The sequence below is a fragment of the Brachyhypopomus gauderio genome, chromosome 2 (assembly GCF_052324685.1).
Source record: "Brachyhypopomus gauderio isolate BG-103 chromosome 2, BGAUD_0.2, whole genome shotgun sequence".
NCBI classification, from domain to species: domain Eukaryota; kingdom Metazoa; phylum Chordata; class Actinopteri; order Gymnotiformes; family Hypopomidae; genus Brachyhypopomus; species Brachyhypopomus gauderio.
The window spans coordinates 4,458,020-4,477,008 of NC_135212.1; the positions used below are offsets into that span (position 1 = coordinate 4,458,020).

At 45.1% G+C, this 18,989-nt stretch overlaps 1 protein-coding gene and 1 long non-coding RNA gene across 2 annotated transcripts; both read left to right on the forward strand.

The window, feature by feature from the left end:
- The first annotated feature begins 14,398 nt into the window (after window positions 1-14,398).
- Window positions 14,399-16,567, forward strand: LOC143489254 (uncharacterized). The gene is made up of 9 exons (XM_076988146.1): window positions 14,399-14,412; window positions 14,497-14,721; window positions 14,812-14,970; window positions 15,071-15,218; window positions 15,335-15,492; window positions 15,584-15,727; window positions 15,864-16,062; window positions 16,190-16,312; window positions 16,412-16,567. The coding sequence occupies exons 1-9, from the start codon at window positions 14,399-14,401 to the stop codon at window positions 16,565-16,567; spliced, it is 1,326 nt and encodes a 441-aa protein (XP_076844261.1).
- A 185-nt stretch (window positions 16,568-16,752) lies between these two features.
- LOC143508744 (uncharacterized) lies at window positions 16,753-17,184 on the forward strand. The gene is made up of 2 exons (XR_013129446.1): window positions 16,753-16,906; window positions 16,994-17,184. It is a non-coding gene; the product is annotated as an uncharacterized LOC143508744 (long non-coding RNA).
- Window positions 17,185-18,989: the final 1,805 nt, after the last annotated feature.

Genomic DNA, 18,989 nt, shown 5'->3' on the forward strand with positions numbered 1-18,989 from the left:
AGGTGTGGAAGCTCAGGTAGGAATTACACCTTGTCGATGCTGTGCAGAATGGCACACAGCAGTGGTGGTTGGACCTGCTGTCTGTACGTTGTTGAAACGATACTTTTTTTTGTTTACCTGTCATGTTTAGGACACGTAAACGGACAGGAGATGAAGGAAACTTCCAAGTAAATAACGGTAAATATGCTCGTTACAAGACTGGTGAGGTGAATAGCTAGCACAGTGTACGCTTTCAATGGCTACCGGATGTCAACAACCATCCTAACCTTTTAGCAGAAATTACGTTACTTAACAGCGTGCACATAGGCCATTATAACTGCCTGGCCCTCTGTAAACGAACAGCGGGCATCACAGTCCTGATAGGGGGAGACACAGGCTCACAGGCTTCCACTTAACCCCTCACCTTCCAACACAGATTGAATAGACACAGGTGAATAATGTATTTGCTTATATTTTTGTAATTGTTTAGATGTCGTATGTCAAACTGTAAGTAGATTAAATAAAATTGGATAAATTATATTATATATATGTTTTAAGAATATTTTATGGCCCTCTGAGAGTATATGTATATATATACATACGGTCTCTGGTCTCAACACAGCTCACTGTCAAATACTCCCCACTAGTGGGACAGTGATGTAGTACAAGTGACAAACTATTTAAAAAAAAAAACATACATTGCATAAAATTATACACATAATCACCATTAATAGGTTAAAAGCAGGAATGCTTAGATGTATAATAATTTATAGCTATAGTAAATTATATATGCTGTTTCAGTGTGCCTAAAAATACACCATTCAAGTGTGTGGATTATAGTTCGACTGTAAATTAAACATAGTATTTTTGTTGTATAGTCAAAGTCAAATTTATTTATATAGCTTTCACAACATATGTCACAAAGCAGCTTTACAATCGTATGGGTCCAGATCCCTAATGAGCAAGCCAAGGCGACAGTGGCAAGGAAAAACTCCTTATGGTGGTGGGGATTAGGAAGAAACCTTGGGAGGACCAAGACTCAAAAGGGAACCCATCCTCCATTGGGTGGCCCGTTAGTACAAGTCCGTGGTGCGCAGGATGGTTCTACAGATAATGTTTAAGGTCCATGTTCCCAAGTAGTCACAGTCTCTTTGGTGTAGATGGTGAGCCTCAGGTAGGAGCATCAGCACGTCCTCTTGCATATAGTGTCATTAGCGTGCACACACACACAGGATGTGGAAAATCTCTCTTATTATTTGAGTGTTTGGAGTTGATTTAAATGCTTTAGCTAATATTACTGTCATTTAATTACCCTCGCATAAGACCCAAAACAAACACAAAAAGCAAGAACAAATGTTCAATATAACCCACAAGCACTTAGTGTTGTGCTGAAGTCCTCCCTGAGGCCGGTCTACAAAACCAAACCCACTCAAAGGGGGTGGGCTGGGACTGGCTGGGACTGGAAGGCTCAGGTGGTAGTGGGTTGTGACCTGCTCTCGGGCAGGTAGAGGACCATCTCTAGAGACACCAGCACATTGAATTCAAAGGCGATCAGCTCCAAAAGAATTCTTCAGTCTAACCTTATTAAACCTTGGAACACTATAACGCCGCCCCGATGGGAGAAGTACATATTCGCTCTTCAAAATATGATTAGTACCAAAAATTATGTTTTTAGCCAGCCGCATTGTGTTGGTATGATAAGTGGTCTCATATAATCTTTCTAGAGGCTGACCCACAATTTTTGAACATATCTTAATCAAATATTTCAATCCTGACTTTACAGATAAGGACAAGCAATTATACCACACAGCATTGCAATACTGCAGAACACTCAAAATAACAGCAGTATAGAACAACAGGAGTATCTGCCGAGTAGCTCCAATAGATCGGAGGCGACGGAGAAAATAAAGTCTCTGTGTGGTTTTTTTGCAGATGTAGTTGATGTGGTGTTTCCATGATAAGCTAGCATCAATCATCACACCAAGATATTTATAGGACTCTTATAGGAAATTTGTAAGACTACAGCCGGAGGCAGAGCTTTCTCATTTAAAGCCCCCAAATTATGGAATAGCCTTCCAGCTCCAATCCGAGATTCTGACACAGTTCCAATCTTTAAATCTAGACTTAAGACTCACCTGTTTAATCAAGCCTTCAGCTAATATTCTCATTGTAAGGTGTAGGGGCTTGGGGGCCCCCCAGACGTTGAGATTTCTGGTGATCTGAGATGTTGATGCTGTCATCCAGCTGTGTCATGGCATCACTCTATTTGTGACAATGACTTGACTGGAAAGCAATGTCTCAGTGAGCCCTCATGCCTGTGGTCAACTCTGAACTCCTCCCTTTAGTTATGCTGCTATAGATTAGCCTGCCGGAGCCACATGCTCATCACTGGCACGTGAGCTATGTACATTTAAAACAATGGTGGTTTAAATTCAGGTCCACTCAGTCTGTATCTTCTATCTTCTTGCATGCCTCCACCCAAGACGATTGGATACAGGCACCTGCAGGCACCTGGGGGATGGTCTGGCTTGCCGGTGAATGTGCTGATGCCGGGGTTGGATGAGCCGTTGCCACGAGGGGTCGTGCTGATGCTGGCCCGCCTGAGGCCCACCGCCTGCACCGAGGGAACAGGAGCCTGGACTGTTGCTGTAGAACTTTGAAACCACCACGGACTTGTGTTAACGGGCCGCCCAATGGAGGATGGGCTCCCTTTTGAGTCTTGGTCCTCCCGAGGTTTCTTCCTAATCCCCACCATCATAGGGAGTTTTTCCTCGCCACTGTCGCCTTTGGCTTGCTCATTAGGGATCTGGACCCATACGATTGTAAAGCTGCTTTGTGACAACGTTTGTTGTGAAAAGCGCTATATAAATAAATTTGACTTGACTTGACTCCACCTGTTCGATTACCTCATTATTGATAATAGTAGAGGTAACAGATATTGGTTTCTGGCTGAATACTATTTCCTTTGTTTTCTTTGTGTTTATTTCCAGAGTATTATATTTGCTCCATGTCACTACTTTGTTAACACCTTGTTGGTGTAGATCATGGTTGTCCGAGTCATGTAATAATGTTAACAAAACAGTCATCTGAGTATTTTAGCACATACTGATTATTTGAAGACTAGCGACAGTCATCTGTGTATAGAGTAAAAAGAACAGCAGAACTCACACAGCCCTGAGGTGCACCAACATTAGTTGAAATAGCCAAAGAAAGTGTCTTATTCACTTTGACTAGCTGGACTCTGTTTGTAAGGAACGAGGCATACCAGTGGATCAAATAAGGGTTCACACCCAGATGGGACATTTTGGAAAGTAAAATACTGGGATGTATTGTATTGAAGGCTGATGAATAATCTAGAAAGAGTGCTCTTGCATAGTTACGAGGTTTATCTAAATGCTTAGTGATTATATGAACCAATGTGGCAACAGCATCTTCTGTGCCACAACCTATTTTATATGCAAACTGAAATGAATCCAATTTATCATTAATACAAATAATTTGTAGATGCCAAGCTGGTGTCAGCTCTGTGGCGAAGGTTTTTAAAATAAAAGGGCTACACTTATCAGGCCCTTCAGCTTTTCTGGTATTAGTGGCTTTAAAAACTTTCCTAACTTCATCACCACCAGTTATAATTCTGTCTGATGGCAGAGGTTGAATATTTCTAAGAATTCGATTACATTTTGCAAGACTGTCAGGTAATTCAAATCTTGTAAAGAAATTATTTAAGTCAGGCATGTCAAACTCAGTTTGGCTGTGGGGCCGGATCCAGACCTTCTGTTCTCAGGTGGGCCGGATCAGTAACTACAAATCAACTCCAAATATTTAGCTTTATTTTTCAGTACTATGCTTTATCATTCAGCCTACATTTTTAGCCTACCCTACATATTATAATCATGGGTGAAAAGGGATCTTTTCTAAGCACAACACATTAAAACAATGAAAAAAAAAAGATTTTCATGTTTGACGGTGAATGTGTTAACAACTGGTTTATTTTAACAGTTGAGTGAATGCAGTTTTATACCTGAAGCAACTCACCACATTAACAAACTCAAGTGGGAGCTATGAAAAAAATATTTTCGCCTTAATTGTCATACTGCTTTGAAATAAATTAAAAAAGAAATACAAATAAAAGTTATAGCAGTGCATGGGTAATAAGATTAGACTACATCAGATCAAACTACTAGGCTGGACCTACTGAAGCTGAGAACATACTGCACAATATTAATGATCTTTAATATGAAACCAGATGAATCTTATTTTTAATGATCTGTATTCATGAGTGCAAACAAATTTCGTGTCATCACACTTTTTTTCTCTCTCTCACTGCATTCCTGCAGTCTACTTGCTGCTGCTGGCTCCTGTAACTTGGCATCTTTTTGCCTTCACAAGTGCATCGATATTAGGTGTCAAATCCTGAGTAGCGGCACATTTAACAATGTAATTCAAGTGTTTATTTGTTAACCTTGAGCGCTGCTTTGTTTTATTATTGTTCATTACAGAGAACACCTGTTCACAAAGATAAGTAGTCCCAAACATGGATAGAACTTATGCAGCCATGGCTGTTAATTTGGGGTAACCTGGCACGAGATATTGATAAAACGTATTCAATTCCACGGACCCAAATTTATCCTTCATAGCAGAATCGCTTCATAGCGGAATCGCATCCTGTGACTGAAGCCTTAACTCGTGTCAGTGCTGCATGCTGTCATTTACTGCCCTCTAGCGACCAGAGAGAGCATTTGATTTGTATTCATTTTTTCAAAATCACAACTTTTGATAGAAATGAGCTGATAGAAATGAGACTTGCTTCATTTTTTGACATACTCAGAAATTTATGCCGGGCCATATTAAATAATCCAACGGGCCGGGTCCGGCCCGCCGGCCCTATGTTTGACATGCCTTGTAATCATTATCTGTTACAATGTGTTTATTTGGAGATATCATTCCTGTCATGGATTTCATGGTGTCCCACACCTTTTTTGAGTTATTAGTTTTGAATGCGTTTTCTAAATCTAAATGATTATGATATTGTAGTGAACTTGAAGTGACTCAAATCAATGGTTATTGTGGGGCTCGTAAAAGCAACCTTACAGAAAAGGCTGTTTAAATAGCAGTTGCATTCCTGCAGACATCAAATTCTTGACATTCAATAGACTCAAAATGCTATCTTGTATAGCTACAATACAATGCTACACATTAACTACAATGTCCTGTTCAAACTCTTGAACAATGTCATGTTCAAGCTCCTCTTGATTACAACAGTAGTTCATCTCCTTACACACTGGCTCTTCTCTCAACATCCACAGCACATAATGATGTGCTTTCCTATGTGATACTAATGTCATTCATTGCTGTGAACTGAATACACACACACACACACACACACACACACACACATTTATGTATGTATGTATTATGTAAGCATGTGTACTGATTCCTTCTCCTAGCAGGTTCCTCATGCAGCTCTTTGATTGGTCCTTTCTGTCTGGTCTGCACTCACGCCCATCAGCTGTTTGTCCTCTTGTTTCTGCAGGTCGCTGTTGCTCTTGGTGGCCAGCAGGGGGCAGGCGGCGCCACCAGCTTGTGGTTGGCCTTGATCAGACGGCCTGCAACACAACCTCACAGGACTGAAATGTCTGGTTAACTCTAATTTTTGTGACTTAACTGGATGTGTAGGCTATTCTATATGAAGCACATATATCTACATTCAACAACGGTTATTTTAAGGGCAGTATGATTTTGGTGAGGCCAACACAGATAAATCACAAAAAAAAAAAAACCAAAACAGACATTTCAATCCTGTGAGGTAGTGACTATAACTATATAGATATTTAGACATAATACTGCTTTAATACTGCGAAGTCATGTGGTCAGAGGTGAACTTCAGTATAGCCAGTGTGTATTTTATTTAAAATAATTGTGGCGAGGTGTAGAGGGGAACTCATCCCTCCATGAGACTTGGAAGGGGTAGAAGTGGTTGTGGTAGCAGGTGAGACGGCAGACAGCAGATGACATATTCTGCAATTCTTGAGTAACACGAGAGTAAACGATAGGAACAGCTTAGCATGCAAACAGGGAAATGTAGGCAATGCTTCACAGTGACTGCAAAGTAGTGTTGGTGGTGCTTGGTTCAGGTGGACGTGACCTGGTATCTTGAGACCCCTTAGAATCCTGGGTGTGTGTGCGAGCATGCGTGCGCGTGTGTGCGCATGTGTGTGTGTGTGCGCGCATGTGTGTGTGTGTGTGTGTGTGTGTGTAGAAATTGCTGATGTCTGAGGACTTAATTTGGCAGCAAAGTCACAACTCTGTTGACTCCAGAAGGAATGTGGAAGCTTATGGAGGTTTAAACCTTCTGAGCTTACTGTGTGTGGGTTTGTGTTTCCAGGCTTTCTCTGCGCAAAAAAGACTGAAGAAGAAGAAGAAGAAGAACAACAACAACAACAAGAGGACATCTATGATGATGAAGACTCAGACTTTGAGTCTGTGAATCTGGTGAGGCAGTAAATGAGTTAGTGTCACTCACTAGGCCTAAAGAAATCGGTTTTTAGGAATCACCAGTAGATTACTGTTTGAAGACCTGAGAGACCTGACTGGAACATATCTAACCATATTTTCTCTGAGGTAAAGAGGAGCAAGACCATGAAGACATTTAAAAACCATGACTAGAACCTTAAAATCTATTCTAAAACTGACAGGTAACCAGTGCAGTGAGTGGAGTGCAGGTGTAATATGATCTCTCTTTTTCTCTCTCTCTCTTTTTTAACATCGCAGTCGATGCAAAGTACAACACGACCCTCTGTGCCCAGTGCTATCTGGTGTGCCGTGCAGCACGTGAGCACGTCTCCACTCATGTTTGCCGGTGTTACACCGAAATCTGACCATGTGAGCACAAGGATCGTTGTTGCACATCATCTGTGTGTTCGTTGTTGAGAAAGAAATGTGCTGTTACAGTATAGTGTTGTCACATTCTGATAACGTAGGTAATCATAGTTTATTATAAATAATTATAAAACATAGAGGCCTAAATCACATATCCCTTGTGCAGGCTGACACAATTAAACATTTCCCTGCTGGAAAAAACATCTAAAGCTGGTTAAACTGGCTGACCAGCTGCACCAGTGTAAGCTGTTTTGGAACCGTGTAGCTGGTAACTGGTTAAACAATCCAAAGCCAGCTGTTAGCTTGTTCATACGTGGTAGCTTGATTATATCTTGTAGCTGGTTTATAGCTGGTTGTACCATCTTAAACCATCTGGTAGCTGGTTTGTGGTTTGACTGTCTAAAACCAGCATGTACCAGGTATTCTGTAATCGGAATCAGAATCAGAATCTGGCTTTATTGGCCAAGTATGCTCACGCATACAAGGAATTTATGTTTGGTTACAGTAGCTCCCAGTGTACAAAAACCAACAATAACATTACCGAAGTAAAAACATTAACTCACACATGAAACACACACACAAAACATAAATTTTTTACATACACATACATTGTACACAGTGTACAGAGTTGTATATATACAACATATTGTATATATGAGGTGCAGACTGAATTAGATAGATAAGTTAAACTGAATTAAAATAAGGCATATAAATATGGGAACAGGATAATTACTGGCAGGGGCAATAAGTACAGTGTATTCTTATGCACCATCACCAGATAATAAAGTGCAGTACAGGAGGTGAACAGGGTGAGAGGGACGAGCTGGATGGATTGTACGTAACGGTCTTGTGTGTATGTGACAGACTGTATCCTGTATGTTGTGTTGTAGTGTTCAGCTGTTCATGAGAGTGATGGCAAGTGGGAAGAAGCTTCTCTTTAGTCTGGTGGTCTTAGTCTTCAGTTGTCTAAAACGCCGTCCTGAGGGAAGACGATGGAACAGGTGGTGTCCAGGGTGTGAAGCATCAGACACAATGTATCCCTCTATTAAAAACAATAGAAGATGATCTCACACGTTGGAACGCTTTACCTATATCACTCATGGGGAGAGTGGCTACCATTAAAATGATGGTTCTACCCAAAGTTAACTATTTATTCTCATTAATCCCAAATAAACCCTCTGCTGCTTGGTTTAAATCCCTAGATTCAAACATCTCAAAATTTCTATGGAAAAACAAGCCATCAAGAATAAGTATGAAAACCTTCCAAAAGCCAAAACGCAATGGTGGCTTAGAATTACCAAATTTTTATCAATATTTCTTAGCCAATAGATTACAGTACATTTTAAAATGGGTCAAATACGACTTAATAGACAGGCCATGGTTGGACCTAGAACAAGCATTTTGCGGGAAAATAAAACTCTCAGACCTACCTTACATTAGCTCTAATATTAAGCGTCAGGACTGCTTTAAAAGCCTTAATATAAATACTTCACTGACAGCCTGGTGGGAATTCCTTAAATTAACTTGGTCCCCACTCATCCCATGCAAACTAACACCCATTTGGAACAATCCAGACATCTGTCAGAACAAGAAAGTACTACATTTTTCATCATGGCATGACAGGGGAATAAAAAATTTAGAACATGTTATTAAAGATGGAAACTTTGTCACATTCCAGGAACTTGTATCAGAATATGGAATAAACAACAGTAGATTTCTGGAATATCAACAATTAAAATCCATCATTCAACAGAGATTCAACCGCAATCAACTGAACTTAGAAATATCAGCATGGATAACTGAATTTTTTAATCTATATACTCCTAAATTATTATCAAAATTGTATAAATTATTGTTAAAATTTGATGACTCAATATCCCTTCCGATAGCCAAATGGGAACGAGATCTATTTATTAATCCAGATCAACATTTCTGGACCGACATATGTACAAATATCTTCAAAATAAGTAAAAGCCCCAACTTACAACTTATACAATACAAAGTCCTTCATAGAACACACTATACAGGACAAAGGATGTTCCAAATGGGCCTAGCACAATCAAACATATGCACCCACTGTACAGGCAATATAATTGATAACTATATGCATGCTATATGGGATTGTAGGCCTGTTAAGGAATTCTGGAAGAAGGTATGTGTAGAATTGTCCACGGGGCTTAAAAGCTGCATCCCAACTTCCCCCAGACTGTGCATCTTAGGAGACGTCAGTGAATTAGATACAGAGGCAGACATATCACACATAGTTCTCACTGCCCTATGCATCGCCAAGAAAACCATTCTTATCAATTGGAAAACGAAAAAGGACCTGCATATTACTCATTACAAAAATTCATTACTTGATCACATCTGTCTGGAGAGAATGTCTGCTTCCTCTAAAGACCAGTTGGAGGAATTTAATTCTCTTTGGTCCCCACTGATCAGTTCCATTAGCTAGTCGGGGTGGTTGGCAGGGGCCTCGGCCCCCGGAGGGCCGGTTGGTGGCTGGGGGTCGACCCCGGGGAGACTGCTCGTGCCGGCCACTTTCTGGGCGGGGGGGCCGGGGCTGCCGACCTGGGATGGCATGTGCTTGCCCTGGCGGGCGGTGGTTGGGGGGGCTTGGGTGGCGCTCCCTCTGGGCTCTGGGGTGTGGGGCCGGGGCGTGGGGGGGGGGCAGGTGCTGGCCCTCGGCGGGGTGGCTGGCCTCCCCTGTGGGGCCGGGTGGCGGGACCCGGGGCCTGGTGCCTGGGGCCCCCCGACCCCGAGCTGGGGCCCTGCCCGTGCGGGGGGACCTGCGCCGCTGCGGTTGCGCCGCTGGGGGGGTGGGTCGGTCGGCCTGGGTCGGGGGGTCGGGTCTGGGCCTTGGGGCTCCGAGGTGCCTGGGTGGTGGGAGTGGGGTGGTGGATGATGGGGATGTCTGGGGTGGGCCGGGAGGTAGGGTTCCGGACTCCGACCAGCATGTCCTCAATACTGTCTTTGTCTGTCATCGTTTGTTCACTGTGCGATTGGTATGGTTGTGGGTGCATACACAGGGGTGTGGTGTATATGGGACTAGCGTGTGTGGGTGTATATGTATGTGTAGATATATATGTATATATGTATGTATGTGTATGTATATATTTATATATATGGATGGATGTATGTATGTATATGTGTATATATGTATATATTTATGGGTTAAATGTGTGTGAGTGCATACGTGTATGAAAGAAATGTGTGTCTAGGTGTATGTGGATGTGCGGACCGGCTGCTCTCTGTGGTGGGGGTGGTGTGGACCCGGGCTTGGATGTGGTGGTGGGGGGGGTTGCCGCCCTGGTCTCCCCGGGTCGACCGCTCCCTGCCTTGAGCTGGGGGGGCAGTGAAGTTCGGTGCTCAATGAGCCAGCTAGCAAGCTGGCTCTCCTCTTCCAGAGGACCCTTTCCTCTGGACCTAAGCATTCCCCCCCCCCCCCCCCCACACACACACACACACACACACACACACACACACACATCCTTGCTCATTTAGGATTCTGGGGACAGGCAGGTACCCAGAGGTTGATGAGGTGGGCCTGCTGCCATGGTTCACCCGTCTCCTCACCACTGTCTGTCCCTCAGTTTTTACTGCACTTTAGACATTGAGGGCCTTTGAGGGGACGGTGTGGACATGCACTCACGTTTGTCCTAGCACCTGTCCCCTCAATTTTAACTGCACCATAGTATCACACACTACGACACATGCATATACACCAACACCTACACACAACACTGGGGGTGGAGGGGTGGGAAGGCCTTCCTTCACCCACTTCCTGCTCCCTGCCGGGGCGGGGGGGGGGGGTTGCTGGCACGGGACTGGGCTGGTGGCTTCCTAGGACCACTGCAGGTCCTTGCTGGTCCAGCCATTTGCCCCTGCCGCAGAGGGTGTGCTAGTCTGGATAAGTGTGTGTCTCTGTCCTTGTTTTCTTCTTGTTTCTGAATGGGTGGATGAATGAGTGCGTGTTGGAGGGAGGGGACATATGGCCAGGTTTGGAGGTGTGAGGGTGAATTTGAGTGTATGTGTGTGTGTGTGTGGGGGTGGGTGTGTACATGGTGGGGGTGTATAGGGGCGAATGTAGGGTGGGTTTGGTTAGGTGGGTGAGGACAGCTGGTTCTGGGTCGGGGCTGGTCGTGCCCGGTTCACTCATGGACACTCCCCTGAGACTACTGCACCACTCCAGAGGGGGGGCGCCTTGGAGCTCCGGAGTCCGGCTTGGCCCCCCGGCGTAGGGGCGGTTGGCCCGCTCCCCTGGGCGGTGGTGGTATGGGGCGGCCGGGTGCTCCTCGGCGGGAGGTGGGCCCTGCCGGGTGGTGGGTGGCTTTCCGGGCGCGTGGCGCCGTGGTTTTGCCGCTGGCCCCTGGGGGGGGGGGGGGCATCCTGGGGGGGAGGCGCTCTGTTCCCTCTGGTTCCCCTGGACCTGCGCTCCTTAACTGGTGGGGCGCTGTCCGGGGTCTCTCTCTCCCGCCTGCGGGGGCGGGCGGGTGAGGGTTTCTGGGAAGTGCGGCTCTGGTACTCCACCGCTCTGTGGGGGGCCGTGGGCGGGTGGGATTCCCGGGTCTCTCTCCACCCGCCTCTGGCCTCTGGGGGAATGCTGTCGCAGCTACCCACCCTTGCTGGTAAGTACATTCCATACATCTATCCTATGTTGCACTTCTAGGTTGCACATAAACACACACTCACACACACCCATACATCGCACTCATCTGCACTATATGTATTTGGTTTACTTTCTGTACTTCTTTGCAGTGGTCATTTGAGCTGGTTGCGTGTTTTATTTTATTAATATTATTATTATTATTATTATTTTATTATTATTAATTTTTTATTTTTTATTTTATTATTATTATTTTTTTTTTCTTCTTTTCTTTTTCTTTTCCTTTCTTCTCCTACCTCTGTCTTTTCCCTTTTTATTATTTCTCTCCCCCTCTTTTCTTGGTCCACCTAACCCCAATAATTATCACTTTGCATATTGTTATCACTATATATTGTTATCACTACACTATATATTATACAGAATTGTTATAATTGCCATTTAAATCTGTACATAAAAACAAAGTTGTCCTCCAAAGATGGGGGGGGTGGAGGTGGGCCAAAAAAAAAAAAAAAAAAAAAAAAAAAAAAGACACAATGTTCTCTGCACGTTTCCTGGTTCTGGAGGTGAGTAGATCTGGCAGGGTGGGTAGTGTCACTCCGATGGTCCTCTCTGCAGACCTGATGATGCGCTGCAGTCGGTGGGTGTCGTGTTTGGTAGCTGAGCTGCCCCACACTGTGATGGATGCAGTGAGGACAGACTCAATGGTGGCGGTGTAGAACTGCACCATCAGCTCCTGGGGCAGGTTGAACTTCCTCAGCTGACGCAGGAAGTACAGTCTCTGCTGAGCTTTCTTGATGATGGTGCTGATGTTGTACTCCCATTTCAAGTCCATTTCAGGAGATTGTTGTAGGAGTCCACAGCCATCACAGTACTGTCCAGGATGGTGAGTGCTGGAAGAGTTGGGGGGCTTCTCCTGAAGTCCACTCTCATCTCCACTGTTTTTGCTGTGTTCAGCTCCAGGTTGTTGTATTTGCTCCAGAGGACCACATGCTCAACAGCCCGTCTGTAAGCAGACTCATCGCTGTCCCGGATGAGACCAATGACCGTCAAATTGTCTGCAAACTTCAGGATTTGGACTGAGGGGTCAGTGGAGGTACAGTGAGAAGAGCAGAGGGGAGAGAACACAACCTTGTGGAGCTCCTGTGCTGGTGGTGCTGGTTCCTGAGGTGATCTTTCCCAGCCTCACCTCTCTGCTAGTGAGGAAGCTGGTGATCCACTGGCAGGTGGAGGCTGGCACACTGAGTTGGGTCAGTTTGGTGTGTAGATGTCCGGGGATGATCGTGTTGAACGCAGAGCTGAAGTCCAAGAACAGAACTCTTGCGTATGTACATGGAGGGTCAAGGTGCTGGAGGATGTGGTGAAGACCCATGTTCACTGCATCGTCCACCGACCTGTTGGCTCGATAAGCGAAATGCAGGGGGTCTAGCTGGGGGTTGGTGATCTCCTTCAAGTGAGTGAGAACCAGCCTCTCGAAGGATTTCAGGACCACAGAGGTCAGTGCAACGGGTCTGTAGTCGTTCAGTCCTGTGATGGTGGGCTTTTTGGGGATGGGTATAATTGTGGATCGTTTGAAGCACGACGGTACGACACACAGCTCCAGTGATTTGTTGAAGATCTCTGTGAAGACAGGAGCCAGCTGGTCTGCACAGATCCTCAGACAGGAGGGTGACACTCCGTATGGGCCTTCCTCACTCTTTGTTTTTTGACGTCTCCTTCACAGATCTTCAGGGCAGGCTGGATGGGTGGCTGAGAGTCAGGGGGGTATGAATTGGTGCTGTCCGGTTGGGTGGAGCTGGGCTTTTCAAACCTGCAGTGGAAGCTGTTGAGGTCATCAGCCAGTTGACGACCCCCCATTGTCTGGTGGGGGATTCTTTTGTAGCCTGAGAGACTGTGCAGGCATCTCCAGACGGCTGATGGCTCGTTAGTGGACATCAGTCTGCTCAGCTTGGTGGAGTAGCTCTTCTTAGCAGCTCTGATCTCTCTGTTGAGTGTGTTCCTTGCCTTGTTGTAGAGCGCCCGGTCCCCGCTCTTAAATGCTTCCTCTTTAGACCGGCGCAGCTGCTTCGGTTTGGCGTTGAACCAGGGCTTGTCACTGTCATCTTATGTGAGTCCTGGTTGGAACACAGATGTCCTCACAGAAGCTGATGTAGGACGTCACTGTGTCAGTGTATTCGTCCAGGCTGCTTGTAGCGTCGTCAAACACACACCAGTCTGTTGACTCCATGCAGTCCTGAAGACTTTCTTTTGCCTCACTGGTCCACTTCTTTACAATACTAACCTCAGGATTGAGCATCTGTCTGTAGGTTGGGAGAAGATGGACCATAGAGTGGTCAGATAGGCCCAGAGCAGCTCGGGGAACAGAGCCATATGCCCCCTTTAAGAAGTTTAGCAGTAGTATTAGGGAAGGAACAATTTTTAATGTAATTATAAATACAGCAGAAATGTAAGTAACTGCAGTAAGTAAGTATGTAAGTAACTTAGATAAATTAAAATGCAATGCAGATGGACTGGGGCCATTTTGATTCCTGCCTTTTAGTATGTAAATTAGGATGCAGCTAACGATACCTGTTGTTCCTCTTCAGGCCATTAACAGAGGGTGTCACCTTGAGGCAGTGGGGAGGCCTTATTTAAGAGGCCACACAGAGAGTCCACTTCATAACCAGTGGATTGTCAGGACCAGGTCACTCTACTCCACTGGACTTCTTGAGATTCTTCTGCTGCAGATTGCTTTGCTAGTTGACTTTGCCTGACCGGAAACAGGATTTTCTACAGGTTTTTTACATTGATTTTATTACTGTTTCTGAACTTTTTTGGTTTGTTTGCTTTTGCAATTTGTCTACTTCCTTGTGCTACAGGTAACATCCAAGAGGGTCCACTCCACGTCCTACCACAGCTGTTTTGACTCTGTAGAGCTCTGCACCTGATTAAATTAGGATGGCTTCTGATGCGTAAGTACAGTCTGCTTATTTATCTGTATCAAACTATATTGTTACCATTAGTATTAGTTTTCTAATTTTCTTTCTCCCACATAGCCAAGCTTGCCATAGGACCTTCCTCCTGTGTACTTTGTGCAAGAAGACCCACTGGAGTCTTTCGGTGCACCTGAGGAGGAACTGCATGAAGAACGCCTCAGAGACAGACTTTGCGAGGGCAGTGGAGACGGCCAAGACAGAAGCAAACAACCTCCTGCGCAACGGCCGTGTATGGGACTACGACCTCATAAAGAGGATCGTGTCCAGTCCCACTCCTGTTGACGGGTACTGTACAATAGTATTACATTTAATGGTCTTTGTTGTCAGCCTATTTGTACTTGTATGATTTATAATTGCCGTGTGTGTTTGTTGTAGACTGATTGAGGAGCTTCAGGTCAGGGGGAATGTCGTGCTGAACATCCCCCCCATCCCAGATCCCACCCCTGCCATCCCTGATCTTCCATCCGCCGCTGATCCCGTCGCCGGAGCGTCCGATACGGCCAGCAGCAGCAGCTCTGGGGAGCTCTACCAGTGGTGAGTGTTTCATGGTTTCACGTACTCTGCTTGCACTTCACATAGCAATGCCCATGTGTCGTAGGCAATATATTTAATTATGTTTTGGTTTGCTTTTCAGCCCTGCTGATGTTAATCAGGGGACATCGTTGAGGGAGCGGATGTCAGCGGCCGGCTTATATAAGAAGCACTCCAATGACCATCCTCTCCTCTGTGCATTTGCCACGTACCTGAGAAAGGAGTTGGGAAATGTAAACTCCAAACAGGAGGTAAGAACATTCTCAATACAAATGTATTACTGCATTTATACGATTAATAAATCTTGATTCAATAAGACCACGGCACATTTCAGACTAAAGAGCCCACACTCTTTGCTTTGTTCCAGGTGGACAACGTAGCACGCTTCCTGTTTTTCATGGACCACAGGGAGCCCAACTTGTTTTTTGTAAGACAGCCAGAGAAGACACGGCAGTACTTGTCCGACCTCGCAGGAGCTGGTCTGACTAAGCAGACCGTGCAGAACTATGTCAAGAGCATCAAACGGTAAGCAGTGTGTTGTTCCTACTGGTAGTGTATGCTGCAGTGCAGGGCTTTTGTAATCACAGGGGCTGATTCTCATCCTGTTTCATTTCAGCTTCTTGAACTTCCACGTGGGATTCACTGACATAATGTTCAGTGACAAAGAGCTGCATGCAGACTGCAAGAACTTCCTGTTGTTTCTTGGGCACGTACAGGCCTCAACCCAGAAGCAAGTCAGTAAGGAGGTGACAAGGAAACGGTTAGCATCTTTATACCACACCCAATTTATATTTACAGATCTTATGTCGTAGTAAGGATGGAAAGATGTAAGTGAATCGTACATAAAGTTAAAGTGCACTTTTTTTTTCTTCTTTCAACGGCTTTGAAATTCTCAGCGAGGGTTGCGTCCCTCTTGAGAAGTGCGTGGCAGTGTTGGAGGCAGCCAAGGCCGACTTCTTGAATGCAATGGAGATACTGATTGCGTCTGAGCCCAAGGAGCTGTCAACCAAACAGTCTCAGCTGATACTCTACTACCTGGAGGCACTACTGATTCTGCGCCACCTTCAGCGACCGGGTGTAGTCGAGCACATGACTGTAAGTGTTAGCATTAAAAACACGGGCCTTTTGTTTTGTGGGTTTTTTTTAAATATATATATATTTGCCTCGTTACAGTTTTTAATTAGCCTCATGCTTAACTAAGAATCTTTCCCTCCTCTTGTAGGTTAAAGAATGGATGCTGCGGAGAGTCTCTGGGCAAGGTGGCCATGTTGTGGTGGGTGTTAAGGAGCACAAGAACGCTGCCACACAGGTTGCCACCTTTGCCCTCTCCCAGGAGGAGGAGATGGTAAGATGCTCAGCACTGGTTTAATTCTGGTAAAAATGTTAATTATGTGAATGTGTCCTTGCATTTGATATGAAATTAACTGCTTTCCTGTTTCCACAGTGGTTCGATGCCTATTTCACGGAGATGCGCCCGGTCTTCTTGAGGAAGAAGAGGAAGCACATGGATGGAGCTGATGAGGAGACATTTTTCATCTCCTCAACGGGGAATCCGATTCACAATGCATCGAATGACCTGGCACGGCTGCATGATAAGTAAGTGAAACAAATAAACCTGTCTTCTTTCAAATACAGTTTTATTATTATTATTTTTTTTAGTATTCTTTTTTTAACACCATACATATATGTGTGTGTTGGATGTGGAATTAATGAGCACATTACCCCTATGTTGCAGATACAACATGGAGAAGGTCACCAGCCAGGTGGCGCGGCGGTCATTTGCATCGGCCACAAAGCTCCTGTCAGACAGCGACAAATCCATGGTAGCAGACTACCTGACCCACAGCACGGCCACTGCAGAACGTCACAACCGCATGAAGGTGCCTGAGAATGTGGTGTCAGCGAGTCTGGTCCTGCAGCAGCTTACCGGTGGTTCAGAGTGAGTGCTTGTTCAAGTCTCCACTATAGTATGGTCTCCAATTGTAGTGATTTTGCCTATACTCATCATCTATCTTGTTCCTTGTAGATCAGAGAACAGACGTGGCCGCCCTCAGCTGGATGACCAGGCGGCATACGATTTGCTCGTCCGGGCACATCCGGTGACCGTCGATGGTGTGTCTCCGAAGCGGTCGGTGCGGACTGCGATGACGCAACTGCACGAGCGCTACTGTTATGACCGCTAGCGCTGTGAACAGCTACAGATGCGCATCCAGCATGTGCTAGGTGAGTTATCTGAACCCCAACACCAGGGCCCAACACAACCCCAACCACGTCATGCATTTTATGCACACTATTTGACTTATGCTTGAGCTGACCCATGTGTTTTTCTTTTCTTCACAGAACACTTTGGCCGGCGGCAGCCATCGGAGTCAAGTGTGCGCCGATGGCTGGGCAAGCAGGGGTGGAAGGTGAACGTCCCCGATGCCACACAGATTCTACAACAGTGGAAGCCCGCTGGCCAAGTTGACGCCGCCTTGGACTCCACCACAATACAGAAGATGACCAGGACCCAAAAGTGGAAAGGCCTTGTCGTCCTGGAAACTCCCGGGAAAAGACGTGGAGTGTTCACGTCCAGGAGGTTCCGACAGGGAGAGGTGGTGTGTGACTACCATGGGACAGTGGTGTCACGTCAGGAGGGTCTGCGTATACACAAGTACACTGGAGAACTGGACAGTGGATACATGTTCTTCTTTACAGACAAGTCAGGTCAGGCAAAGTGCGTGGATGCACACGAGGAGACCTGTCCTTGCCATCCGGAGATGACCACCTTTGGACGCCTGATTAATCATTCGAGCAAGAAGGCGAACATTAGGCCAAGGCTTTACCATGTGGACGGCAACGATATTGTTCTCTTTTTGGCTCTCCGGGACATTGCAGTGAACGAGGAACTCTTATTTGACTATTGAGTCCAAAGAAAATCGTTTGCTGGAGAAGGCCTGGACTTGGTGTGGCTCTGACCCTCCTGAGGGGGAAAAAATGTAAATAATGTGATGTTTGTTTTATGCTTTTATGTATGCGTAATTTTCTTGAACATTTAAAAAATTAAACTTATGTTTTATTCTTAGAATACCGTGTCTCCCCAAGGTGCACCTTGCCCCCGCCACACACAGTAGGATTATAGGCATGGGTGATCCACCCTGTACAAATGACCACTTTGTGCATTAAAATACCCAGGCCCAAGAGGCCTCTCACCTCACATCATGCCCAGAGGTGTGCCCCTTAAGTTTAGTATTAGGGAAGGAACAATATTATTTAAAGATAAAGACTGACCTCCTGCTCTTTCATTATCTTCATCATCACTGTATTTTTAAGAAGTTTAGCAGTAGTATTAGGGAAGGAACAATTTTTAATGTAATTATAAATACAGCAGAAATGTAAGTAACTGAAGTAAGTATGTAAGTAACTTAGATAAATTAAAATGCAATGCAGATTGACTGGGGCCATTTTGATTCCTGCCTTTTAGTATGTAAATTAGGATGCAGCTAACGATACCTATTGTTCCTCTTCAGGCCATTAACAGAGTGTGTCACCTTGAGGCAGTGGGGAGGCCTTATTTAAGAGGCCACACAGAGAGTCCACTTCATAACCAGTTTCTGGATTGTCAAGACCAGGTCACTCTACTCCACTGAGAACGGACTTCATCTGACTTCTTGAGATTCTTCTGCTGCAGAACGATGCCGGAACGCAAACAGCGGCATGAGACAAGGGGTCACTGGGGGCAAAAATGTCACCGCATCACACACAAAACGCAACGCTTAGGCACACAAATGTCAAAATAACAAGCCAATTTGTATATATAAATTACTTTTAAATTATTTACATGTGTTTTATAAGTGTTTTAAGTGCAGAAGTGCATTTTAAGTGCATGTTCAAGTACTATAGCCTAAATTCCAGCACTTTCAAATCTGAAACACAAAGCAACATTAAAATTCATCAGGTAAATGTTCCTTCCCCTGTTTTTGGGTGTTTCTTTATACTACCACATCATATCATTTCAGACAACACTGCATAGAATGTGACGC

Bases quoted from the DNA above. Each gene is read 5' to 3' on its own strand.
- LOC143489254 (XM_076988146.1), top strand. The intron at 14,722-14,811 runs GTACTGTACAAT...TGTTTGTTGTAG, and splicing joins AGTCCCACTCCTGTTGACGG to ACTGATTGAGGAGCTTCAGG. The intron at 16,063-16,189 runs GTAAGTGTTAGC...CTCCTCTTGTAG, and splicing joins GTGTAGTCGAGCACATGACT to GTTAAAGAATGGATGCTGCG.